Source organism: Lynx rufus, unplaced genomic scaffold (genome assembly GCF_022079265.1).
Source record: "Lynx rufus isolate CCGP_SWC_20201006 ecotype Redwood Valley unplaced genomic scaffold, mLynRuf1.p SCAF_7, whole genome shotgun sequence".
NCBI classification, from domain to species: Eukaryota; Metazoa; Chordata; class Mammalia; order Carnivora; family Felidae; genus Lynx; species Lynx rufus.
In genome coordinates, this window is record NW_025814889.1 from 124,676,975 (window position 1) to 124,700,989 (window position 24,015).

Here is a 24,015-nt window from a genome sequence, read left to right on the forward strand (position 1 = left end):
TCCTGAAAATCAGGCCCCCTCAGACCCTGACCCCACTTGCTCTTCCGAATCGGGTCATTGCTTTGGCTCAGAGAATGCCACTTAGCGTTTAAAAAAAGATTCCCAGTGGCTCCCCTTGCTCCGGCGGTGCGATTATGTCTGCGGAGCTTCCTTTCTGCAAGGCCAGGGGTGGGGGGGTGTGCTACAGCCCCCCGCGGGTGCCCTAGGCTCCTCCGGCTTCAGTGGGTCGACCTGTCCCTGTCACTTGGGGCCCGCAGTCCTACAGGGACAGCGGTCACGCCGGACTGAGCGTCCGGCTTGCAGGGCCCAGAGGTGTCCTGGCCTCTCTCTCCCTGAGTCTCTGTGCTTCCTCTTCGCCCGCCCCATCCGCTGCCTGCTAGACCTTCTTCTCGCCCAGCTCACAACTTCTTGTCTCTCCAGCTTCCCAGGGATGTTCTTTTCTCGGGGAGGTCGTTCTCTAACAGGGAAGGGGCACTGCCTGTGCTACTCATCCCACTTCATTATCACCACCCCGCCTCGTGCCATGTTCCCGAGTGTTTATGTGCTGAGGCCAGACACAGCTCCTCCTCTGATCTTTTCTCCCACCGCTGAGGCAGGGGCTGTTGCTCTGCCCATTTTACAGCTGGGGAAAGAGAGGCCTGGGAGGGCTGAGTGAGCCCCAGGCCTCCAGGCTAGGAGGTGCTACATCTGAGAGTCTGACACCAGCATCCTCCTGATCCCTGGGGTAACATTTGTCACCTGCCACGCGGCATTTTATTTTATTCCTTTCCTCATCTGTATCCCCTGTTAGAATGTGAGGTTCTCCCCTGGAGACAAAGCTTATCTTGCTTCGCAGTCGGTGACCTCCAGCGCCTTAGCTTGGAGCCTGGTGGTTTAACCAGTGCCAGCCGGTGGATTGAGGTGTTCCTCCTGGGGGGGGTCCCACCGTGTGCCTGCCTGCCAGAGGTCTGGGCATCAGGGCCCTTTCCCACACTGCTCAGAAGCCCGGGCCGGCAGTGTGGGCCCACGCGGGCCTGAGCTTTATAGATCAGGGAAGGTGAATGGGGGGGGGGGGATTTCCTCGTCTTTTCTTACGTCAGAAGACAAGTAAGGTCTCTGGGACAGTCACCTGTGCATTTCCAGGGCATTCTGTATTCAGGAAGCTGGTATCACCATCACCTATAACCTTAGAAGGTCAGTGCTGTCATAAGCCCCACTTTACAGATGAGGAAACTGAAGCCGGGAGGATAGAAATGACTGCCCCTAGGTCATGTGGGTAGACGGGGGCATTGCCAGGATTCGTATCCAGATGTGTCTGCCTATGTCCAGAGTCTGACCTCCAAACCTTGTGTGGGGTTGGCTCAGCAGAATCCCAGACTTTCTACGCAGGGTACGAAACCAAATGCTCTCGATCTTTGTTCCGTATTCATGCAATGGGATCAGGGAGGCACTGATTTTTCTGTAGGAGCCCTGTCCTGAAATTGATTCATTCATTTCCTTCCACTGACCCAAACAGGGTCACTGAGGGTTTTTTGTGTGTGTGTGTGCGTTGTAACGGTCAAGACTTCACCCATTTCTTGCGTTCACTTTTCCTTAACGGTTTCCCAAATCGAGCCAGCCCGGTGGGGAGCCTCTGCCGTGTTTCCTGTTTGGGATAATACGAGGTCACTGGCTCCTGTTTGGCTTCAGAACTTCCACCCATCATGACTCCACATGGAGTGATTTGCCCCTCAGGTTGGTGGAAGGTAGCAGGGATGTTTTCGACACCTCACACCTCACGGAGGGGCCCTGGGGCTGGCCCGCCCCTCGCGCCGTCCCAAAAGCAGGGGACTCGTGTTCCAGTCTGAGCTGTGCCACTTCCTGGGAGAGGGTGAGGGGTTCCCATCTCTGGGCCTCAGGGTTGCCGTCGGGAGGTCGCAACGTGATGTCAGTTATTCACAAAGGTGTTTTCCAGCTCTGCACCTCTGGGTTGCAAGGACCCCAGGGGTGTGAAATCAGTCCCCAGCCCTCCAGACAGACAGAAGTGCATTTACACCGCCGGTGTCGTTCGCTTGGCGCCTTATTCACCTGTGGGCCCGGGTCGAGGTCCCTGCTGGCGTGTATGGCTAAGCCCCACAGCCCAGGTGCTTCGGCTGGCGAGTTCAGATACCCTGTAGCCCTCCAGAGTGGCCTTCCTGCTACACGCCCATCATCCCAGATGGGCCATCCCTAAATGAGGGAGAGGCGGTGGAGCGACAGAGACAAAAAAAAGAATCTTAGTGCCGGAACGGCCTTAAGGTGCTGGCACGAAACTAACCGTCTCCAAGTCCTGCAAGCGTTGGGCACCGAGTGCCTGGCACTTGGGATGCAGAGTTAGCCGAGGCCTGTCGGAGCCACCTCAGAGGAGGGAAATTAGTTAAACTCGCATCGTGCAGGGCCCTATACCTGTGATCAGAATGGCGCACTTGAGACACGGCGGGGCTGGGTGAAAGGCGGTGGAAACCGCTCCTCCGGGACCCCAGGTTTGTTGGTCACCGTGGAAGGGAGGAGGTGTCCCGGCAGAGCCGAGAGGAGGGCTTTGGGGGCCCCTCTGCAGAGCCAGCTCGACCTCGCCACCTTGTGAAAAACCGGCGCCCCCTCCCCAGGAAAGATACCACATGCAGAAAAGAAGGCCCGACAGAGTGGCTTCTGCAAACCTTTTGAACAAAGAGGAAATGGGATGTTGTTGAAACATGCTACTTGATGATGAACTAAATTGACCTTTTGGAGCGTCTCTCCATCCACAGGTCACTTTGAAATTCCACGGATAGGCTAGAGTCTGTTAATACGTATTAGTAGGCCCTCTCTCCATAGCTAGGAAATGACTCTTGAGACCTCCAGTTTGCTTCATGGCTGACAGTCCGAGCTGCCTCCGTTGGCCCCTGTCGGTCCCCTACATCAGCGAGACTGAACGGTGGTGAGCCGGGTGCTTGGCACGGGTGACAAATGTGTGTGATGTCAGCTCTAGAACCCGCTCGTATAAAAGCAGTGCTCAGCCGACAGTTCTCAGAATGGAACACAGGACCGCCGTCCCTGGAATTGGCTCGTCCAGTTGCCACAGGACAGCAGCCAAGAGCAGGTACCCAGGACAGCCATACCTTCTGAGTCAGCATGTCCCAGGCATCCACGCTTTGCCCAACACCCACCGTGACCCTTCCACACACCAAAGATTGAGCTGCTTTTAGACAGAGTGCTAGGCTTGCTGTCCTGCCGGCTGCGTACGAAGCAGCCCTGTGTTATATTTATAACGGGAAAGCGAATCACTGTTTACCGAATGCCTCCTAACGTGCATGGCGCCATGCCAAGTGCTTTCCTCGTGGGCTCTCACTGAATCCCTTAGGACACCTCTGAGAAGTAGACGTGATGGTCCCCATTTTACAGGTGGGGAAACCAAGACCCTTGAGGGGGTCAAGTGACTTGGGCAAAATGTGAGTAGTTGAACATTCTGGTGAGTCTAGGAGCATCAGGAAGCAAACCACCGAAGCCACGTGGTCCAAGGAGGGAGAGACCAGAAAGAGACATTGAGGGGTCACAGCCCCCTGCCTCGGGAGATCATTGCCCTCTGGAGAGGTGCCGTCAGCACCTTGGCTGAGAGGCAGTCGGAGCCATTTGAATCTGTGCGGTGGAAACTTCCTCCCTGTGCCCTCCTGCCAGCTGTGACTTCCGAGGGCCCCAAAACCTCAGTCAGCAGGTGCACGTTACACCTGCCCTCTGACTTCTGATTTCCCGGGAAATCCAGCCCCCCGCCCCCCCGCCGCCGAGCAGCGTGGGGGCCACATCCCTTCACCATTGTCCCTGTTCCTGGCTACCATCCACGGGAAGCCGGTCCAGCTTGGCACCAGCCCCATCCGTATTCCTGCGCCCCTCCCGCACCCTGCCCAGGCCTCCGGAAGCCCAAACAGCTGATCTGGAATGGAAATGCAGCCCCTCCAGCCGCACCTGGCCGGGCTGAAAGGGAGCCCTGGCAGCACGCACCCCACACCAGGCCTCCCCAGGGCAGCCCTTGGCTCGGCACCCTCTCGCGTGATTCCCCTCCTCCTGTTTCCTGGCCTCACCAGATGGGTGGAAAGTGCCAGTCTCCCTCTCTCCCCATCAAAGGCTGTTGCAGCCACCCCGAGCCTGTTTCCACCCGGCTCTGCAGCTGCAGAGTCTGTGCCAGAAACCTCTGTGGGAGGACGGGGTGGTGCTTCAGGCTCAGGCGCCAGGAAGCCCATGCAGCCGCATCAGCCATTCTGTGGCCTTTAAAGTCCCTGCCATCCCCAAGTCGTTCATTCGTGCCTGCACTCACTGTTCACTCATTCATTCGACAAAGCTTTGAGGGGCCGCTACGTAGCCCCGGGTGGCTGGGGAGACAGGAGTCAGCAAAGCAGTGAGAGCGCCCGGCCCTCCCGCGAGCTTACATTCCGGGAGGGAGAGCCACACGGCAGAAGCTGTGACAAGAGCATCAGAAGGAGGTGAGCACTAACCAGGAAAGGGGGTGTGAGAGCTGGCGTTCCAGCGGCTTCTCTTAATAACTGCTGCTGATTGAGAACTTTCCCAATTGCTCCCTGGGACTCCTACGGTCTGGCCAGTTCCACCTGGGGGTTCCCCACCCCTAGTTGCTTCTGTTAACTGAGCGGGGGCAAGGGGGTGCTGCTTAGAACAGCCTGCTCTAAGGAGGGCACCTCCTTACTTGCCTTAGTATCCTCAAACGCCTTGGTGAGGGCGCCAGCTGGTGGCCCTTGGGCAAACCCAGCCCAAACAAGTATGGTTTGGCCCACGTATTAAAAAAAAATTTTTTTTTTAATTGTAGCTAACATTTAAGAATGCCAAGATTTCACATAAAATCTGGCTTTCTGGCTTCTCTTGAGAAACTGAAACATCTTGAAAGACCAGGTTCCCATTCCCTCATGGCGACAGGAGCAGGATTCAAGGGGCATCTCTTACTGTCAGCAGCCCGGGACTTCTGCCTGGCCCCGGAAGGGCCTTTTTGAATTTGCAACCTGAATCCAGGTCACAGATTTAAACCCCGCATACGAGAGAAGTGATCTGTTAGCCCGAAACCTCTGCTGGCTTGTTTCGGCCCACAAAGTTCCTGAGATTAAAATGCCCGTCGGAACTCTCAGCCCCTGTGGCCCCGTCAGCTGCGCCTGGCTTGGGGCTGCATCCAGAGCCCAGCACCCGGCCCTCAGGCACCCAGCATCTCCTGCACCCCTACCTCACCTGCCAGAGCTCAAAATGCTCCCCATCTGTGCACCTTTTGCTTTGGAAAGGTAGGAGAAGCTCCTGCAGACATTCAGTCCTTTTAATCAGTCCTTGCTTCCTTAGCGACAAGTTCCAATCCTAAGCAACCCATTTCCTGGCAATGCTAAACCCTGTAAGTTTTGCAACAGATTCAGACCAGATTGTTTCTTCAGAGGTTCAGTGTTTTTCTCCTTTCTTTCCTAAACATAAAAGTGTTTAAGCATTATATAATTCCTGGTAGTCCCCTAAGGATGCATCCAAACACATCTGAGAACTGTGGCCTTCTGGACCTTTGACCTCTGGCCCTGCTGAATGATCGGAAAGCCCCTTCATCTTAAATCTGAGCACCCGGAAAAGGAATTTTGCCTAGGACCATACTCGGGCATTGCTTGGGTTCTGTATGTGCTTTCATTTATAGCTGGTGGCGTTGGAGCCTCCAGGGCAATGACTCCCCACGTGGAAAGCCTTAGAATGGAATCCCCCGGGAGCTGGGCCACACTCAGAGCAATCACATCAGATCACGGGGGTGGGCCCCAGGATTGAGTGGTATTTAGACCCTCTCTCTGATCCCAGTGATCTGCCAGGGTTGAGACCCTCGGCTCCAGTGACTGCCCTGGCTGGAGATGGTAACTCCCAGGCGGGTGTGCAGCCCTTGAGAGGCCACTCGGTGCAGGGTCTCAGAGCACCATGACCACGAGCAAGCTACTTATTCTCCCTGTGCCTCAGTTGCCTCATCCGTAAGTTGGGAGTACGAGCATACCTGTCTCCTAGAGCGTGAGGACTAAGCGGCTGGTACATGGGTCCAGCAGTTGGCAGCAAGGATAATGAACGCGGGCCTCTTGCTTTGCTGTGGATGTGGTTCCTTCAGTGATGCCTCAAGACTAGCCCTTCCCGTGAGCATTTGGGAATCTCTGTGCCAGAAAGAAATGTGATAGACTCCGGGTTTCTCTCTCCTCCCCAATTCTCAAATCAGCGGGATGATAGCAGGTGCAGCTGAGGCGCTGGAAGGGGAGTCGTATTAGAATTGTCAAGTGGAGAGACTGATCCCGGGTGCACGCCAACAGTCGTTAATGGCAGACCGCGCCAAGCTCCAGCCACTCATGCCTCCAAGTTTACCTTTTTCTCCGGGTTTCCATTTCTCTGCATCTTCCCCACTGGACAGCTGCTCCTTCCGGTTGGGTTCTTATGTCTGAAAGAAATCGTAGGGGCGCCTGGGTGGCGCAGTCGGTTAAGCGTCAGACTTCAGCCAGGTCACGATCTCGCGGTCTGGGAGTTCGAGCCCCGCGTCAGGCTCTGGGCTGATGGCTCGGAGCCTGGAGCCTGTTTCCGATTCTGTGTCTCCCTCTCTCTCTGCTCCTCCCCCGTTCATGCTCTGTCTCTCTCTGTCCCAAAAATAAATAAACGTTGAAAAAAAAATTAAAAAAAAAAAAAAAAGAAATTGTAAACACCACGGAAGATGTTTTAACTTACAGGAAACCAGCGTTTCTTCCTTTTAAGATGAAACGTAGTGAAGTTTTAAAGACTTTTTCAAACAGTCCCTAAATTTGGTACTTAAACTAATTATAGATGCCTTGTTTAAATGTCCAAATTAAAAATAGACGTCTAAATGAGGACGCAGGACACAGCCCAGAGCCTGTAGCCATGTTCATGGTTTCCTAGAACCAGCCCTCCTCTGACCTAATTTATACTTTTGGGAGATCAAAGGGAGCTGAAGGGAGTCCAGGCTGAGAGCAGAGGTGGGTCTAGGAGCCTCTTGGCAACAGACGATGAACCTGGGTTCTGTGTTCTGTAATTGAGAATAGCTGCAAATCGGTGATTTCCTCAGCATACAACCCTGTGGTTCTCAAAGTATGGTCCCTGGACCAACAGCATCAGCATTGCCAGTGTTGTGGGCTGAATTGTGCCCGTCCCCCCGCCTCTGCCCCCAAATTCGCATGTTGAAGTCCTAATCCCCAATAATCCAGCATGTCACTGTGTTTGGAGTTAGGGTCTTTAAAGAGGTGATCAAATTAAAATGAGGCCGTTAGGGTCCTAACTCAATACAACTGGTGTCCCTACAAGAAAAGGAAGAGACAGGCGTGCACAGGGGGCACCCATGTGAAGAGGGGACGAGGAGCAAGAAGGCCGACATCTGCAAGCCAAAGAGAGGAGCCTCAGAGCGAACGAACCCTGTTTGCCCGAGAACATTAATTTCTGCTGCGTAAGCCGCCCAGTCTCAGGTATTTTGTTACAGCAACCCCTAACGAACTAACACGCCTGGGACCTTGCTAGAAATGCAGACTCTCAGGCCCTATCCCCGATCTACTGAACAGTAACTTGGGGTGCGGTCCAGCAAACTGTGTTTTAACAAGCCCCCCCATGTGATTGCCACGGTGCTCAAGGTTGAGGACCACTAACGTGAGGTATTGTTAATACCCGGTGGTAACCGACCCAGAGAAAGAGGACACGTGGTGGGAAGTACAGCTGCTAAAATACAAATGTCTTTTACCGGGTTCTAGAGAAGTCCCTGTTCTTTAAATGGGATGATGTGTGTGAAAGTGCCCTGTAAATTCTGAAGCGACATGAGGCGGTCGTGAGTGGCAACGTTAATTTTTTGTCAATGGAAGAAGACAGCCATCTGAATACCCAGCAAGAGCAAACTGAATCCAAGAATCTCCCTCCTCGACCAAAATCTGAGTCCTTCAAAATCTTGTACGTTTTCCACCCCAACCAATTGGAATACCTCCGAGAACTAAGGCAAGGAGATTTAATCCCATTTCCCTTTTGTCCCTGCTACTAGGAAGCCCGCAACTAAGTCAGATTCTTAATCACAGCTTTCATGGTTAGCATATTTTTTTTTCCTTTTTAGTGTTGTCCTTTGTTACGTTCTTTTCAAATACCTTTGAGAAAGAAAAAAAGAAAAGAAGTAGGGAGAGAAAGAGTATGAGAGAGGAAAGAGATTGATCTCACAGTTACCAGATCAACTGAGAAACATGGTTGGAAAAGACGGATGTTCTCTTACAGTGACAAGGACCAAACTGTTTTTCATCAGTGAGTTCCTCTTCAGTCCCTTGTCTTCCTGATGTCCCATAGCTGTAGACCCCTTGGAGACTTCTCTGATACCCAGGGAACCTGTTAGTTGCTAAAGAGTTATCACCCTTACAACAGCTCCTGTGAGCCCTGCTTGGGAACAGGTGTAGAAGATTTACATTTTTTGAGGTTAGAAGTCGCCATTTGCCCGACTGCGATCTCTACGTACTCTTGGTCCTTTTAACAAACATAGAGATATCTGGAACTGGCCAGGCTGCCATCAGACATCTCTCCTGCCTCATCTTGGCCATAATGGTGAAGAATTCCTCTCTTCCTTGTGACCTGGCCAGGGCTCCCCTCCTTAATCCAGGCTTCTTAAACCAAGGCTCAAGGGGTCCACAATACAACCGCCAGGGATCTGGAGTTCGGCCTGACAATTGCCTTAGTTGCGTTTTGTCATTTTGGTGATGCCCTTTTGAAAGAGTTGAAGCATTTCTGGATTATTAGGGCCACCCCTGATAACCCAGTCCTACCCTGTAGACTCAGGTGCATGTGTTCATTGACGGCCTTGATGGCATCGTGTAGCTCTATTTTTGTCGTCTTGGGCTAATTAGAAATGAGCAAAGACAAAAAATACGTAAATGATGAGTTTGTACCAAGTGATGGTCAAGTGATGTCACAGGGTGGCGGGTTTCACAGTAACTGGAAAGGAGGAAACGGTGGGCAAACCTCCTGCAGGACACAGAGGACGAATGCTGTGTTGCAAAGAACCTGCCTTGGAGCAGTGAGCGAGCAGTTTCCAGGTTCAAGCAGGGCTTTAGTTCCAGCAAAACAACATCATCTGTCACATTCATGTTCACTTGAATGTTTACATTTGTTTTGGTCTCAGTTGTATACCTAGCTTTTTATCTATGCACATTTTAGTAACATTGTATTTTTACTAAGTTAAATCAACACCAGTCTAAAGTTATTTTAAAATAAAAAGACCAGGGGCGCCTGGGTGGCGCAGTCGGTTAAGCGTCCGACTTCAGCCAGGTCACGATCTCGCGGTCCGTGAGTTCGAGCCCCGCGTCGGGCTCTGGGCTGATGGCTCAGAGCCTGGAGCCTGTTTCCGATTCTGTGTCTCCCTCTCTCTCTGCCCCTCCCCCCGTTCATGCTCTGTCTCTCTCTGTCCCAAAAATAAATAAATGTTGAAAAAAAATTTTTTAAAAAATCAATAAAAAGACCAATTAAAATATTTTGCAAAAAAAAAAAAAAAATGGAACAGTAGAGACCCAGTTGAATTTCTTCCTCTGACGGGGACTAGATATGTGTCACGTTTGAGAACCTGCCCTTTCTCTTGACCTTCACCCTCCTGAGGGGGACTGGGCATACCTCATTCCAGCAGGTGCATCATTTGCCACCTCAACTGCCGTGGAGAAGAAGGAAATGGAAAGAGAAAGAAACCTCAAATACCACATTTCAGAGTCCCATTGAGTTAATTTTGTCTCTGCAACTGGACATAAAAGGAAACCGTGGTATCGTTTCCATTTCATGGCTTTGTGGTCCCAAATGCAATACTAACTGATGTGTTACCTCCCCGGAGATTCAGATGGCCAGAAAATTGTCCCCAATGGAAAAGAGCTAGAAAACAAAATTGGGGGAGATCCCCCTGTTTCTCTGCTCACTTAGTAACGTATTGCCTTCAAAACAGCCTATAGCGATTTGAATGGGCTAAATTGATGGTCGTTTCACCTTCCTAATCCTTCTGTTTCCTTTTGGACAGTTTGTTGTCGCTGTTGATATGTGAATGGCATAGATGCTCCTCTATGATGGATACCTCTGCTAAGAAGTCAGGAAATGCAAGTCAGAACCTTTCATGTTAATAAAATATTATTTGACTTCCACAGCTTAGAGCTACCTACAACAAAATATAGAGCTGGTGAAATTTGTCTTTGGGAGTCCTGGCCCTCTCTTTGGGGTTCCTTTTTTCTTCTTTCATGAAAGAACGCCTGCATATGAACTGCCTGCTGTGTACCATACCTTGTCCAAATTCAGTACTAGACTTGCTCGTATTTTCTAAATGCTGAACCCACGCCTGCAAAATGGTACTATCCCCATTTTGCAGCTAAGAGAACTGGGGCCCAGAAGGTTAATGGTCTTGGCCAACCAAGATCAAGCCCAGAGCTTCCGATTTCAGATCTCCTGCTCTCTCTACTTACTACTGCTCTCAAACCCTTTTCTTATTTTTCCATGTAAAAATATCCTCTTATATAATGTTATCTTCTCTTATACATTTATGCTTTATATCAGTGTGCTCAAAGTTATTGACTTGGCTTGGCCCCTGTATTTGTTTCCTCGGGCTCCTGGGTAGACCCTTCCTTGGATGTTGCTGGCAATCTTTGGGACCGCTTAAGCCTGTAGATGCATCACTCCAGCCTCTGCTTCTGTTATCACATGGCCACCTCTCTGTGTGTCTCTGAGTCTCTGTTTTCTCTCCTAATTAGACACCAATCATTGGATTAGAGCCCACACTAATTCATTATGACCTCAACTAATTACATCTGCAAAAATCCTATTTCCAAAGTTCCAGGTGGACATGAATTTGGGAGAGACACCATTCATCCTAGTACAGCCTTTATTAAAGAATGTTCTGGCATCTATGAACATTTGGGAAGTTTCATTTGCTACAGAGGGGCCTTCCTGCTTTCGTATCAGGTTTCCCTAAAGAGAGTATTAACTGATTCATTTACTCACAACAAATATTTATTGAGCATCTTCTATATGACTGGCAGTGTTTTTTTTTTTTTAAGTTTGTTTGAGAGAGCGCACACGAGCGAGTGGAGGAGGGGCAGAGAGAGAGGGAGAGAGAATCCCAAGCAGGCTCTGTGCTGTCAGCACAGAGCCCAACGCATGGCTCGATCTTACGAGCCGTGAGATCGGGACCTGAGCCAAAATCAACAGTCAGACGCTTAATCGACTGAGCCACCCAGATGACCCAATTTGAGAATTTTTAAAAAGAAAACCTTACATTTTCCTTCTAAGTCTTAGTTCACAAATTCCTATTGACCAGACTAATACTAACAACATAGGGACCAAAACGTGACCACGATAGACAAAGAGAGCCATTGCAGGTGAATAGACTGGAGGCAAAAGCGGCTCAGACGCAACAGTAGGGCACATGCAACACACACAGGAGACACCCCGGAAGTGCCAGGTTCTGGTGAACAGGGAGCATGGCACTGCAGGGCATCATGGGACCTCTTCTTCATGCAGCCACTACTTGCAAGACGGGAGACCTAGCTGACTCTTCTAACACATAGAAACAGCCACAGAGAGACTAAATGAGGAGACAGAGGAATATGTCCCAAATGAAAGAACAGGACAAAAATCACAGCAAAAAGAGCTAAACAAAATGGAGATGAGCCTTATGGCTGATAGAGAATTTAAAGGAATGGTCATAAAGATACTCACTGGACTTGAGAAAAGAGTAAAAGATCTCAGTGAGACCCTCAATGAAGAGAAAACATAAAAAAGAACCAGTCAGAGATGAAGAACACAATAAATGAAATTAAAATGCACTAGAGGGAATAAATAGACTAGAGGAAGCAGGAGAACGGGTCGGCAAGCTGGAGGTCAGAGTTATGGAAAGCAAAACAGGAGAAAGAAAAAAGAATAAAAAATGAAAATAGGTTGAAGGAACTCAGCGACACAATCCAACATAATAATATTCGCATTATAGGGATCCCAGAAGGAGAAGATAGAAAAAGGGTCAGAAAAGTTCTCTGAAGAAATAATAGCTGAAAACTTCCCTAATCTGCGGAAGGAAACAGACATCCAGATCCAGGAGGCACAGAGAATCCCCAACAAAATTAACCCAAGGAGGTCCACACCAAGACACACAGTAATTAAGATAGCAAAAAGTAGCACTACAGAGAGAATGTCAAAAGCAGCAAGAGAAAAGAAAACAGGTACATAGAAGAAAAACTCCATAGGGCTGATTTTCTTCAGCAGAAACTTTGCAGGCCAGAAGGGAGTGGCATGATATATTCAACATGCTGGAAGAAAAAAACTACAGCCAAGAATACTCTATCCAGCAAGGCTATCATTCAGAATAGAGGGAGAGATAAAGAGTTTCCCAAAAGTTAAAGGAATTCATCACCACTAAACCAGCCTAGCAAGAAATGCTGAAGGGGATTGTTTGAACCAAAGCCAGATAAAGACACCACAAAAAAAGGAGAACTACAGGCCAATATCTCTGATGAACATAGATGCAAAAATCCTTGACAAAATACTAGCAAAACAAATCCAACAGTACATTTTTAAAAATTCGTCACCACAGTCAAGTGTGATTGATTCCCAGGATGGTAGCATGGTTCGGTATTCACAAATCAATCAACATGATACATCACATCAATAAGAGAAAGGATAAGAACCATATGATCATTTCAATAGATACAGAAAAAGCATTTGACAAAGTACTACAACATCCATTCATGATAAAAACCCTCAACAAAGTAGGCTTAGAGGGAACATATCTCAATATAATAAAAGCCAAATTTGACAAGCCCACAGGTAACATCATAGTCAATGGTGAAAAACTAAGAGCTTTTCCCCTAAGAGCAGGAACAAGACAGGATGTCCACTCTCACCACTTTTATTCAACATAGTACTAGAAGTACTAGGCACAGCACTCAGACAAGAGAAAGAAATAAAAGGTATCCATATGTAAAAGTAAACCTTTCCCTATTTGCAGATGACATGATACTACACATAGAAAACCCTTAAGACTCCACCAAAAACTACTGGAACTGATAAATAAATTCAGTAAAATTGTAGGATGCAAAATGAATATATGCAGAAATCTGTTGCATTTCTATGCACTAATAATGAAGGGGAAGAAAGAGAAATTGGAGAAAATAATTTCATTTACAACTGCACCAAAAAGAGTAAACCTAACCAAAGAAGTGAAAGACCTGTATTCTGAAAACTATAAAACATTGATGAAGGAAATTGAAAATGACACAAACAATTGGAAAGATAGTCCATGCTTTGGAATATTAATAAATATTAGGAGATACAAAGATATCAGGAGAACAAATATTGTTAGAATGTCCATACTGCCCCAAGCAATCTACAGATTCGATACGATCCCTATCAGAATACCACCAGCGTTCCTCACAGAATTAGAACAAATAATCCTGAAGTTCATATGGAACCACAGACGACCCTGAGGAGCCAAAGCAGTCTTGAAAAAGAACAAAACTGGAGGTATCAGAATCCCAGACTTCAAGATATACTACAAAACTGTAGTACTCAAAGCTAGCACAAAAATAGAGCCGTGGGAGAGCCCAGAAATAAACCCATGATTATATGCTCAATTAATCTATGACAAAGGAGGCAAGAATATGCAATGGGAAAAAGACTCTTCACAAACGGTGTTGGGAAAACTGGACAGCTACATGTGAAAGAATGAAACTGGACGACTTTCCCACACGTACACACACATAAACTCAAAAGGGATAAAAGATCTAAGTATGAGACCTGAAACCATAAAAAAATCCTCGAAGAGAGCACGGGCAGTAATTTCTCTGACATCAGCCAGAGCAACTTTTTTCTAGCTGTGTCTCCTGAGGCAAGAGAAACAAAAGCAAAAATAAACTTTTGGGACTATAGCAAAATAGGAAGGTTCTGCACAGCAAAGGAAACAATCAACAAAACTAAAAGACAACCCACTAAAAAGGAGAGGATAACTGCAAACGACATATTCAAGAAGGGGTTAATATCCAAAACATATGAAGGATTTCGGGGGCACCTGGATGGCTCGGTAGGTTAAGCATACGACTCTTGATCTCATCTCATGTCTTGATCTCAGGGTTGTGAGTTCAAGCCCCGTGTTGGGATTCACACTGGGCACGAAGCCTACTTTAAATGTACTAATTTAATTTAAATATACTTTACATATATATATATAAAGAATTTCTACAATGTGACACCAAAAAAATAATCCACTTAAAAATGGACAGGAGACACAACACGTCGCCAGAGGCAAGGGAAACAAAAGCAAAAATGAACTATCGGGACCTCATCAAAATAAAAAGCTTCCACACAGTAAAGGAAACAATCAGCAAAACTGAAAGGCAACCAACAGAATGGGAGAAGATATTTGCGAACTCTACATATCAGATAAAGGGTTAGTATCCAAAATCTATAGAGAACTTATCAAACTCTACACCCAAAAAACAAATAATCCAGGGAAGAAATGGGCAAAAGACATGAATAGACACTTCTGCAAAGAAGACATCCAGATGGCCAGCCGACACATGAAAAAATGCTCAACATCACTCATCATCAGGGAAATACAAATCAAAACCACAATGAGATACCACCTCACACCTGTCAGAATGGCGAACATTAACAACTCAGGCAACAACAGATGTCGGCGAGGATGCGGAGAAAGAGATCTCTTTTGCATCGTTGGTGGGAATGCAGGCTGGTGCAGCCACTCTGGAAAACAGTATAGAGGTTCCTCAAAAAACTAAGAATAAAACTACCCTACGACTGAGCAATTGCACGACTAGGTATTTATCCAAGGGATACAGGTGTGCTGTTTCGAAGGGACATGTGCACCCCAATGTTTATAGCAGCAATTATCAACAATGGTCAAAGTATGGAAGGAGCCCAAATATCCATCGATGGATGAATGGATAAAGATGTGGTGTATGTATATACACAATGGAGTGTTAGTCGGCAATCAAAAAGAATGAAATCTTAACTATTTGCAACTATGTGGATGGAACTAGAGGGTATTATGCTAAGCGAAATTAGTCAATCAGAGAAAGACAAATATCATATGACTTCAGTCATATGAGGACTTTAAGAGATAAAACAGATGAACATAAGGGAAGGGAAACAAAAATAATATAAAAACAGGGAGGGGGACAAGACATGAGACTCATAAATATGGAGAACAAACTGAGGGTTACGGGAAGGGTTGTGGGGGGGGGTGGGCTAAATGGGGAAGGGGCACTAAGGAATCTACTTCTGAAATCACTGTTGCACTATATGCTAACTAACTTGGACATAAATTAAAAAGTAAATAAATTTTAAAAAATGGACAGGAGACATAAACAGACGTTTCTCCAAAGATGACAAACAGGTGGCTAACAGACACTTGAAAAGATGCTCCACATCACTCATCATCAGGGGAACGCAAATCAAAACCACAAGGAGATACCACCTCACGCCTGTCAGCGGCTAAAATTACAAGAAACAACACGTGTTGGGGAGGATGTGGAGCAAGGGACCCTCGAGCGCTGTGGGCAGGAACACAAACCGGTGCAGCCGCTGAGGAAAACAGTATGGAAGTTACTCAAAAAGTTAAAACAATTACCATGGGACCGAGTAATTGCACCACTGGGTAGTTATCCAAAGAATGTGAAAACACTAACTCAAAAAGATAGGTGCCACCCCTCTGTTTACCGCAGCATTATTTACAACAGCCAAGATACGGAAGCAGCTCAAGTGTCCATAGATAGATGAATGGATAAAGAAGTAATGGAATATTTCAAGGATGAAATCTTACCATCTGCAACAACATGGATGGATCTAGAGGGTACTATGCTAAGCGAAAACAGAGTAAGACAAATACCATAGGATTTCACTCATATGTAGAATTTAAGAAATGAAACAAAACAAAAAAAGAGGCACACACCCTCTTAAATATAGAAAACGAGTGGTTGCCAGAGGGGTGACAGGTGGGGGGATGGGTAAAATAGGTGAAGGCAATTAAGGGTACCCTTATTGGGGCTCCTGGGTGGCTCAGTCTGTTAAGCGTCCGACTCTTGATTTTAGCTCAGGTCATGGTGTCACAATTCGTGAGATCGAGCCCTGCGTCAGGCTCCATGCTGACAGGAGCCTGATTGGGATTGTCGCTCTCCCTCGCTCCCTGCCCCTCCCCCACTCACACAAGCACATGTGCACTCTCTCTCTTAAAATAAATAAAATAAAATAAAATTTAAAAAAAGAGTACACTTAGCATGCTGAGCACTGAGTGATGTACAGAACTGCTGAATCACTATAACACTGTATGTTAATTATACTGGGATTTAAAAAAATTTTTTATTAAAAAATAAAGAGAAAAGAGCGAATCATTGATTTCTTTGGAGTTCCCTTTAGTTCTGAAGGGGAGAGGAATAGGAACAAGGCTGGAAAAGTAGGTTGGTGCAGGACTGTGGAGGTCCTCAAAGACAAGTACATGGATGGGGACTGCGTTCTCAGGCCAGGAAGGCAACCAGGACATCCTGTTATCTGCAGCCCCACACTGGCTATTCCGTAATTCTGGTGCCCCAATTTCTCTATAGCTGTAACCATAATTAATTAATTGCCAGAGCCACGTTGCACATTCAGGATGGTAGATGGAGGCACAGCGTTCAGCCAACAACAATAAGGTGTCGGCATCCATCAAAGTCCCCCTGTCTCTGGGTGTTGGAGACCAAGATGGCAGCATACGAGGGCAGTGAGGTCTTCTGTTTCCTATTCTTGGTGGATTCCTATTCTTGGTTCACACTGGGAGTGAGTGGCCTTGAAGGAGAAACTTCTGTTCCTAGAATTTAGAGGGGTGCACACACCTTCCCTTTAGACCCTACTGAGGCCACTAGCTCTAGGCCTGACCCCTCCTTGGCTGTGAGCACTTGAGGAGAAGGTTCTGTCTCCCAATGCTGAGTAGAGTACCCTGTCCACTGTGAGTTCTGGACAGATGTTTGAGTGGATACATCAATGGATGAATACGGCAGAGAGAAAAGCTCTAAGGTAGTAAATGCAAATACCCACATATTTGGGCTTCAAATGATATAATCCAGAGTCACACAACTTTATGCACAAAAGCAAACATACTAATGTAACAAAAGCCCAGGAGTTAGGGCATCTGGATTCAGGAGTGTGTGGACCTAGGTATTCAGGTGACGTCCCTGGGAATACATCCCTCTGTCTTCCTGCTCATCTTTCCTTTGAGCCCTTCGTTCCCAGTCTAGCTGTTGCTGCACAGTGGCCCTCCTCCCTGTCCCCAAGCCCCAGGCTGCCATTCTCACAGCTCAGCTGCTTGAGAGGAAAAAGAACAGGGAATGGAGGAAAGCGGGTTCCCAGGGCAAAATCAAGACCCTGGTACCAGAAGAAGCACAAAGCAACAGATGTTCACAACGATAGGCTTGGAGAGAAATTGGATCCCATTTAAAGTAGATCAGACAAGAGGCGCTTGGGTGGCTCAGTCAGTTAAGCGTCCAACTCTTGATTTCAGCTCAGGTCATGATCTCACAGTTCATGAGCTCCAGCCCCGTGGCAGGCTCTGTGCTGACACCGCAGGGTCTGCTTGGGATTCTCTCTCCCTCTCTCTCTCTCTGCCCCTGCCCCCCCCCGCCCCCCACACACATGTGGTGCGGTCTTGCAAGGTAAATAACCTTAACAAAAATAAAGTAGATCCGTCAGATGCCAGACCTTTCATGCTTCAATCAAGAAGATGGGAGTACTGGACCTCTGGGTAGAGTGGAAAGTGGGCGGCCTTGGTTGCCAGGAAGACCTGGGTCTGAATCTGGGGTCTGTCGCTTCCCCACCGTATGATCTCACTCTAGTAACTTCACCTCTCTGAGCCTCGGTTCCCTCGTTCTTTCCAGCTAGATTATCAGCTCCAAAGGGCAGTTTCCCCACTGTAGCTTTTGACTGCGTCCCCATTGCTGGCAGCATTCTACCTGGCACAGTGGTGGGTACTTGACACTATTAAATCGATGTCATTTCAAGATGGTTGTGCAGAGGGGGGGAAATGGCCAACGTGAGGCTCTGGTAAAATGCCAGGCACGTAGAGGGTGATGGGTAAGTCACAGAGGTGACCATTACTGTCGTTCTAGGAAGGAAATATCGCGGAACAAAGAACAAAAAGAGCGGAGGCAGCTGGTGGGGGATTAGGAAGGAAGACGGGCCGGTCAGGTGGTCAGCCGGCCATCTTGGTGGCCGGCGCCGGCCATCGGGGCGGTGGCCAAGTGGCAACATCCCGCACCAACACTGATTTCTCCTCTCCCCCCCCACCCCCTTGTGTCCCCTCTGCAGCTGGAGCTCTCGAACACCGCCGTCCTGCACCAGATGAGGCGGGACCAGGTCACAGACACCTGCCGGGCCAACAGCGCCGTGAGCCGCAAGCGGCGGGTGCTGACCCCCAACGACCTGAAGCACCTGGTGGTGGACGAGGACCACGAGCTCATCTACTGCTACGTGCCCAAGGTGGCGTGCACCAACTGGAAGCGGCTCATGATGGTGCTGAGCGGCCGGGGCAAGTACAGCGACCCCATGGAGATCCCGGCCAACGAGGCTCACGTGGCGGCCAACCTCAAGACCCTGAACCAGTACAGCATCCCCGAGATCAACCACCGCTTGAAAAGCTACATGAAGTTCCTGTTCGTGCGGGAGCCCTTCGAGCGGCTGGTGTCGGCCTACCGGAACAAGTTCACGCAGAAGTACAACACGTCCTTCCACAAGCGCTACGGCACCAAGATCATCCGGCGCCAGCGGAAGAACGCCACCCAGGAGGCGCTGCGCAGGGGCGACGACGTCAGGTTCGAGGAGTTCGTGGCCTATCTCATCGACCCGCACACGCAGCGCGAGGAGCCCTTCAACGAGCACTGGCAGACCGTGCACTCGCTGTGCCACCCGTGCCACATCCGCTACGACCTCGTGGGCAAGTACGAGACGCTGGAGGAGGATTCCAACTACGTGCTGCGGCTGGCGGGGGTGGGCAGCTACCTCAAGTTCCCCACCTACGCCAAGTCTACGAGAACTACTGACGAAATGACCACGGAGTTCTTCCAGAACATCAGCTCCGAGCACCAAACGCAGCTGTACGAAGTCTACAAACTCGATTTTTTAATGTTCAATTACTCAGTGCCAAGCTACCTGAAATTGGAATAAAGGGGGTGGGAGAGGGAGAGAGTCGTGCTTTTTAATTTAAGATTTTTATTTGTCAAAAGAATTATATGGATATTGGGTTATTTTGTAAATTAATATTTCTTTGGGAATGATGCTGCGAGCAGCATGGTGAGAATTATTTAAAATCCTTAGTAGGGAAGGACGGCTGTCTTTGCAGGGGGATGGGATGGGTGTCCTTGGTTTTAGACGGGAATACTGCAACGCTGTCTCAAAGGTTTCCTTGTGCTCTGGTGAATTCCATGAATTGTGCATCCCGTAAATTCTAATTAATATTATTTATCGTTATTTAAACGTGGTCTCTGTAGAGATTTCTTTTTGTGGCAGCAAGATTCTGACGTCTTTGCGGAAGAAATGCGTGTGTTGTTCTGTGCTTGCTGCGGCTCACGTGGGGGCACAAATGCCCCCCCTTGCTAAGCGCTCGCGGAGCCAGCTGTGTGATGACACCCACCGCGAGGCCCATCGTGCCGCCATCTTGAAATTCTGTGAGAGATAAATAGAAATAGGCACCTTTGCAAGGGACTAATTCTGGATAGATTCCGAACAACCCAGGAGCCCCCTGGCACTAAGAAAAAAAAAAAAAATGTGATTTTGTTTTTGCTTTTAACCCAAGGAGAAGAACTGATTGTAGTTTTGTTTTTTCCTTTCCTTTTCACCAGAAATAGCAGTTTGTTAGGATAGGCTTTTCTACAGAAACTTTTAACTGGCGGTGCCAGTTGTGATGGTGAAGTGGCTGTTGCTTTATAGTCAACAAGTATTTATTGAGCAACTACTATGTGCTCTGCCTAAGTTTAGGCCCCGCGGATGGAGCATTGAACAAAACCGATAGTCTTGGCCCTCAAAAAGCTTTATGTGAATGCAGTACCCAGCCCAGCAATTAGCAATCCCCTGATATTCACGGACTTACCATGAGGTTTGGGCTGTTTTGAACAACCCCAGAATGTCCGTGACCCCTACAGATTGGCCTTTCTCTCTGGCCCAGATTTGAAACACACTTAGAACAGGCCACTTCAGCTGATGAGTAATCCAAGTTCACTGCCCAACACAAGAGATGACAAAGATCCTGTGTCCACTCCGACGTATCCGTAGCATCTGGCTTTAAGCCCCGGAACAGATTTGCCAGGCGTAGCACGAGAGGGTGCTGTGGCTGGTTAGTGATGTCCTGCCTTGGGCGAGGGAAGGGGAACGTTCACCAAGTGCCTGTCGTGTCAGTCCCGCATCCACATCTCCGGGTGGAAGCGTTCTCTCTTCTTGGCCACGGGCGAGAGTGCGGTGACATGGCAGGCCTTGGCCATGTGGGATCTGCAGAGGCCCGGCGTGTCTCCCTCGTAGAGATCCGAGGCCGGCCATTCGTACACATAGGCCCAAGTCCTCCAGAGGCTGAGACCATCAACACCTTTGCGGCCACCGTGCCTGAGCAGCAAGGACAGCCTTCCGTGACGGCAACCCACGTCCCCATTCCTCCGGAAGTCCGGATACGGTCCGCTTCCTGTTCCTTGCTAATGCGCATCTGCGCACGCTTCTCATTTCCAGCCATTTCGATGCCTTGGTTGAAGTTTGAGCCACATCCCTCGTAGAGCTAGGGTGTGAGTTGGTAGCAGCTCCTGTATATAATAATAATAATTATAGTTCTAATAATAGGGGGTCGGGTGGGATGGGTGTGGGGTTTGCTTTTTGTTTTTGATGCAGTATATAGCAAAGGGGTGAGACTATTCTAAACAAGCAAAAAATGAATAATTTATTCACAGAAATGATTCAAATTGTAAAGCTCACAGCCGACTCAGCCACAGCTGCCACGTCTCACCGAGAATATTATTTTGTTGAATGTGAGTGAGGTGTGCACTGGAGAGGGTGGCCAAGGCTTTTTATAAAATGTTCTGTACCTTCTTCCAAGCTCTCTCCCCTTGGGGAAGGGCACAGCAACTGTGTCCTCCACGGATAGAGATGTTAGGCAGTATGTTTTACTGAACAGAGTGACAGACCTCAACTGTCCCTGGAGTTGGGAGTCTGGGTCCTGTTTCCCATCAGGGGACCCTGTCCTCAGAAACAGCGCTTCTGTTAATGACATGTTGTCCAGCGTTTCCTGATAATGTGCCCCACAGAACAAAGCTTCTAGGGGGTGTAAAGTTAGTGTGATGCCACAAAGGGGAAAAATGCGTTTTGGGGGTCACATACCCTTGGGAAACAAAGTTAAGTCAATTTCCTTTCTACAGGACTTTTCAGAGCCTGGATGTGTGCTGTGCGTTGTGAATCCCCCAAAGCATCATTGAGTTGGTAGCATTTTCTGAACTTTTGTGACCAGGTTACTCTGTTTCGCACATCTCACAGAGATACTGCACAGAAGATACTCTGGTTAGGTTGATTTAGCAGATCTGAGGTCTTCAAAGATAAAACTACTTCCCTGACCCTTCTCAAAAACAAAACAATAGAACACCAGTCTCTATCTGGTTTATAACAACAGAGGTACTTTATCAAATGAATGAAACTTTTACGTCAGTGCAATGGTTTTAATCCTGGATTCTACCCTGGGCGATGATTCCATCCCTGCCAAAAGGGAGCAGGGGATTGTCTTGGGTGGTGTGGACAGAGAAAGGGAGGGAGGGGTGGCATCAGGCCACAGAGTGGTCCCCTTACTCCTCAAGCCTTAGGTTGCTCAATGCAAGCAGAGTGGGCTCAACCCTTGACAAGTACTTCTTCGATTCCAGAGTTTAGAATTGCTCACCATGTGCTTTTTCGGTTTTTCCAATGGAAATTCACGTAGATCTCCCAAGTTTTGTGTGCCTGCCGCCATGTTTGTTGGGTTGCGTGAGCTTGCTCGTGCCGTGTGCAGAGTACCGCCTTTCACCATCTTCTCTCAAGTGAGAAGGACTGTCCTCCAAGGGACACGACTTCAGTGTCGTTCTGCAACAAGGGACTTTTCCCCTTGTGTTTTATGTTCACACTTTATTTTCTAATGGCATAAAAACTTTTCAAGAAATTGAATCAACTGTTCTGCGGAATGTAGAAAGTATTCTGTGTCCTTGGTGTAAAAGAATCCATGGGTAAAAATGTGCCTGGGAAGCAAAAGCTTGTGTTTTGGGGTTTTTTTGGGGGGTTTTTTTTGTTTTGTTTTTTTGTTTTTTTTAAGGAAAACTGTTTGAAAACGCTTTTTCATTGCATGCTTAGCTGGAGAAAAGTACAGGCAGGTGTCCTATCTCCAGGCCACTTTTCAAAGGTGCTGCTGTGTTTTCAAAACCAGGTACAGTGAGGGTAGTATTTACAAGGACATTCCTGCTTAACCTATCCCTTTGGTTGGAAAATGCTAGAATATTAGCCACAGGGTTTGAATTCCTGCAGCTTCTCCAGACAATGCCACCCTCCCCCCATCTGCCTCCCCAGCTGGTCTGGGAAGAAAGGCTTCTGCTGACCTGTGGTTGTCTCAGAGGGGACCTTCCCGTCTCCTTCCTACCCAGGTGAGTTTCACCCTCCTGAGAGCAAGGGTGTGGAAGCACAAGGAGCTACTTCCTGCTGGTAGAAAGTTCTCAGAAAAAAAAGCAAGTTGCTCGCACACTTAGATGGTGGGGTCTGGACCACTGCTGAGTTAGTGATTACAGAAGTTCCTGTTCTAACCTGGCAAAAAGCCAAGAGACTCTGTCCCTGGTGGGTGAGAGAGCAACTCTCTCGCAGTCTAGCCCTGCCCTACACACACACAATCTCAGCTGCCCTGTTCTGTGCAGTCCTTGTGACCAGAATCCCTTCCTCGCCCACTCGTATGTCAGCCGGACTGACCGTATGGCTCCCCCAAGTTCCTACAAGTCCCCCCAAGTTCCTACGACCAGCACTTCTTCCAGCCTTTTCTCATCACGACTGACTGGACCCTATGAACAGGCAACAGGACCACCATAACCAGCTTGCCCCTTGGCTGTTCACAGGCGAATTTCAGTTTGCTACTCTTTATCAGGTACAGAAGGAGCCGCCCGTACTATTTTCTTATGAGCATGCTCAGTATGGTATATGCACATATAATTTAACATCTTTGTGGAGTGTGATTTTTTTTTTACATATTTGTATGCAGTAGAGGGCTTGTTTTAGAAAACTCTCCCTGTATCTTACTGTACTGTTCAAGAAAGCTGAATTCCACATTGCCAACAAAAGCGTGAAATGTTCATGAACCTTCCTCCAGGAAAAGCCATTCAAGCCTGATTATTTTTCTAAGTAACTTCAATTAAATTGAAGAAGAAAAAAAAAAAAAAGCTTCTCTCTGTGTATGGTTTCTTCATGGCTCATTGACAAAAGACTGTAGGGATTGGGTGGGCTGTGTTCCTTAGTGTGTGGGGAGCCCTGTTCGTGTGCACCAAAGGATGGGGAGAGAGAAACAGAGACGTGGACCCCGTTGGCAGTCTTGGCCATGGTAAAGGCCGCCACCGATCTGAACCCTTCCTGTTTAGTGGATGAAGAGAAGCTTTCTTCCTTCCTGTTTTGCCTACAAATTCTGCAGAGTGATGCGTACCCCATGATCACGCGGTCCCACCATCCATGGGAAAAACAAGGAAACAGAGTCTCTGAGAGGTTAAAGACTTTGGTGACAAAGCCAGTGTACCAGTGTGGGTTAATGTGCCTTCAGAGGCCCATGCTCTGGCCACCAGACGACTGCCACTAAGCGGCTGTCTACTGTCCAGAAGTTGCAGACCTGCCCTGTGGACTCCAATTTCCCAGGTCCAAATCCATTCCTTTCCAGATGCCCCAGATAGCTTTTTTCTGCTCCCTTGATGGGCATATTTTGGCTTTATTGATAGAAATGACTTACCTACTTATTTCTATTTTGCCAAAGCTGTTTCTCTATTCTAATTTCTTTAAAAG

General features: G+C 48.1%; 1 protein-coding gene across 3 annotated transcripts in view; it reads left to right on the plus strand.

The window, feature by feature from the left end:
• The window catches only part of CHST11 (carbohydrate sulfotransferase 11), a 270,022-nt gene extending 246,642 nt beyond the window's left edge, over positions 1 to 23,380 (plus strand). For all 3 annotated transcript variants that reach the window (XM_047067130.1, XM_047067131.1, XM_047067132.1), the window contains one exon: positions 18,307 to 23,380. In XM_047067130.1, the coding sequence (XP_046923086.1) occupies positions 18,307 to 19,161 (855 nt within the window). In that variant the 3' untranslated portion in view covers positions 19,162 to 23,380. The remainder of the gene's footprint in view (positions 1 to 18,306) is intronic.
• The last annotated feature ends 635 nt before the right edge of the window (positions 23,381 to 24,015 follow it).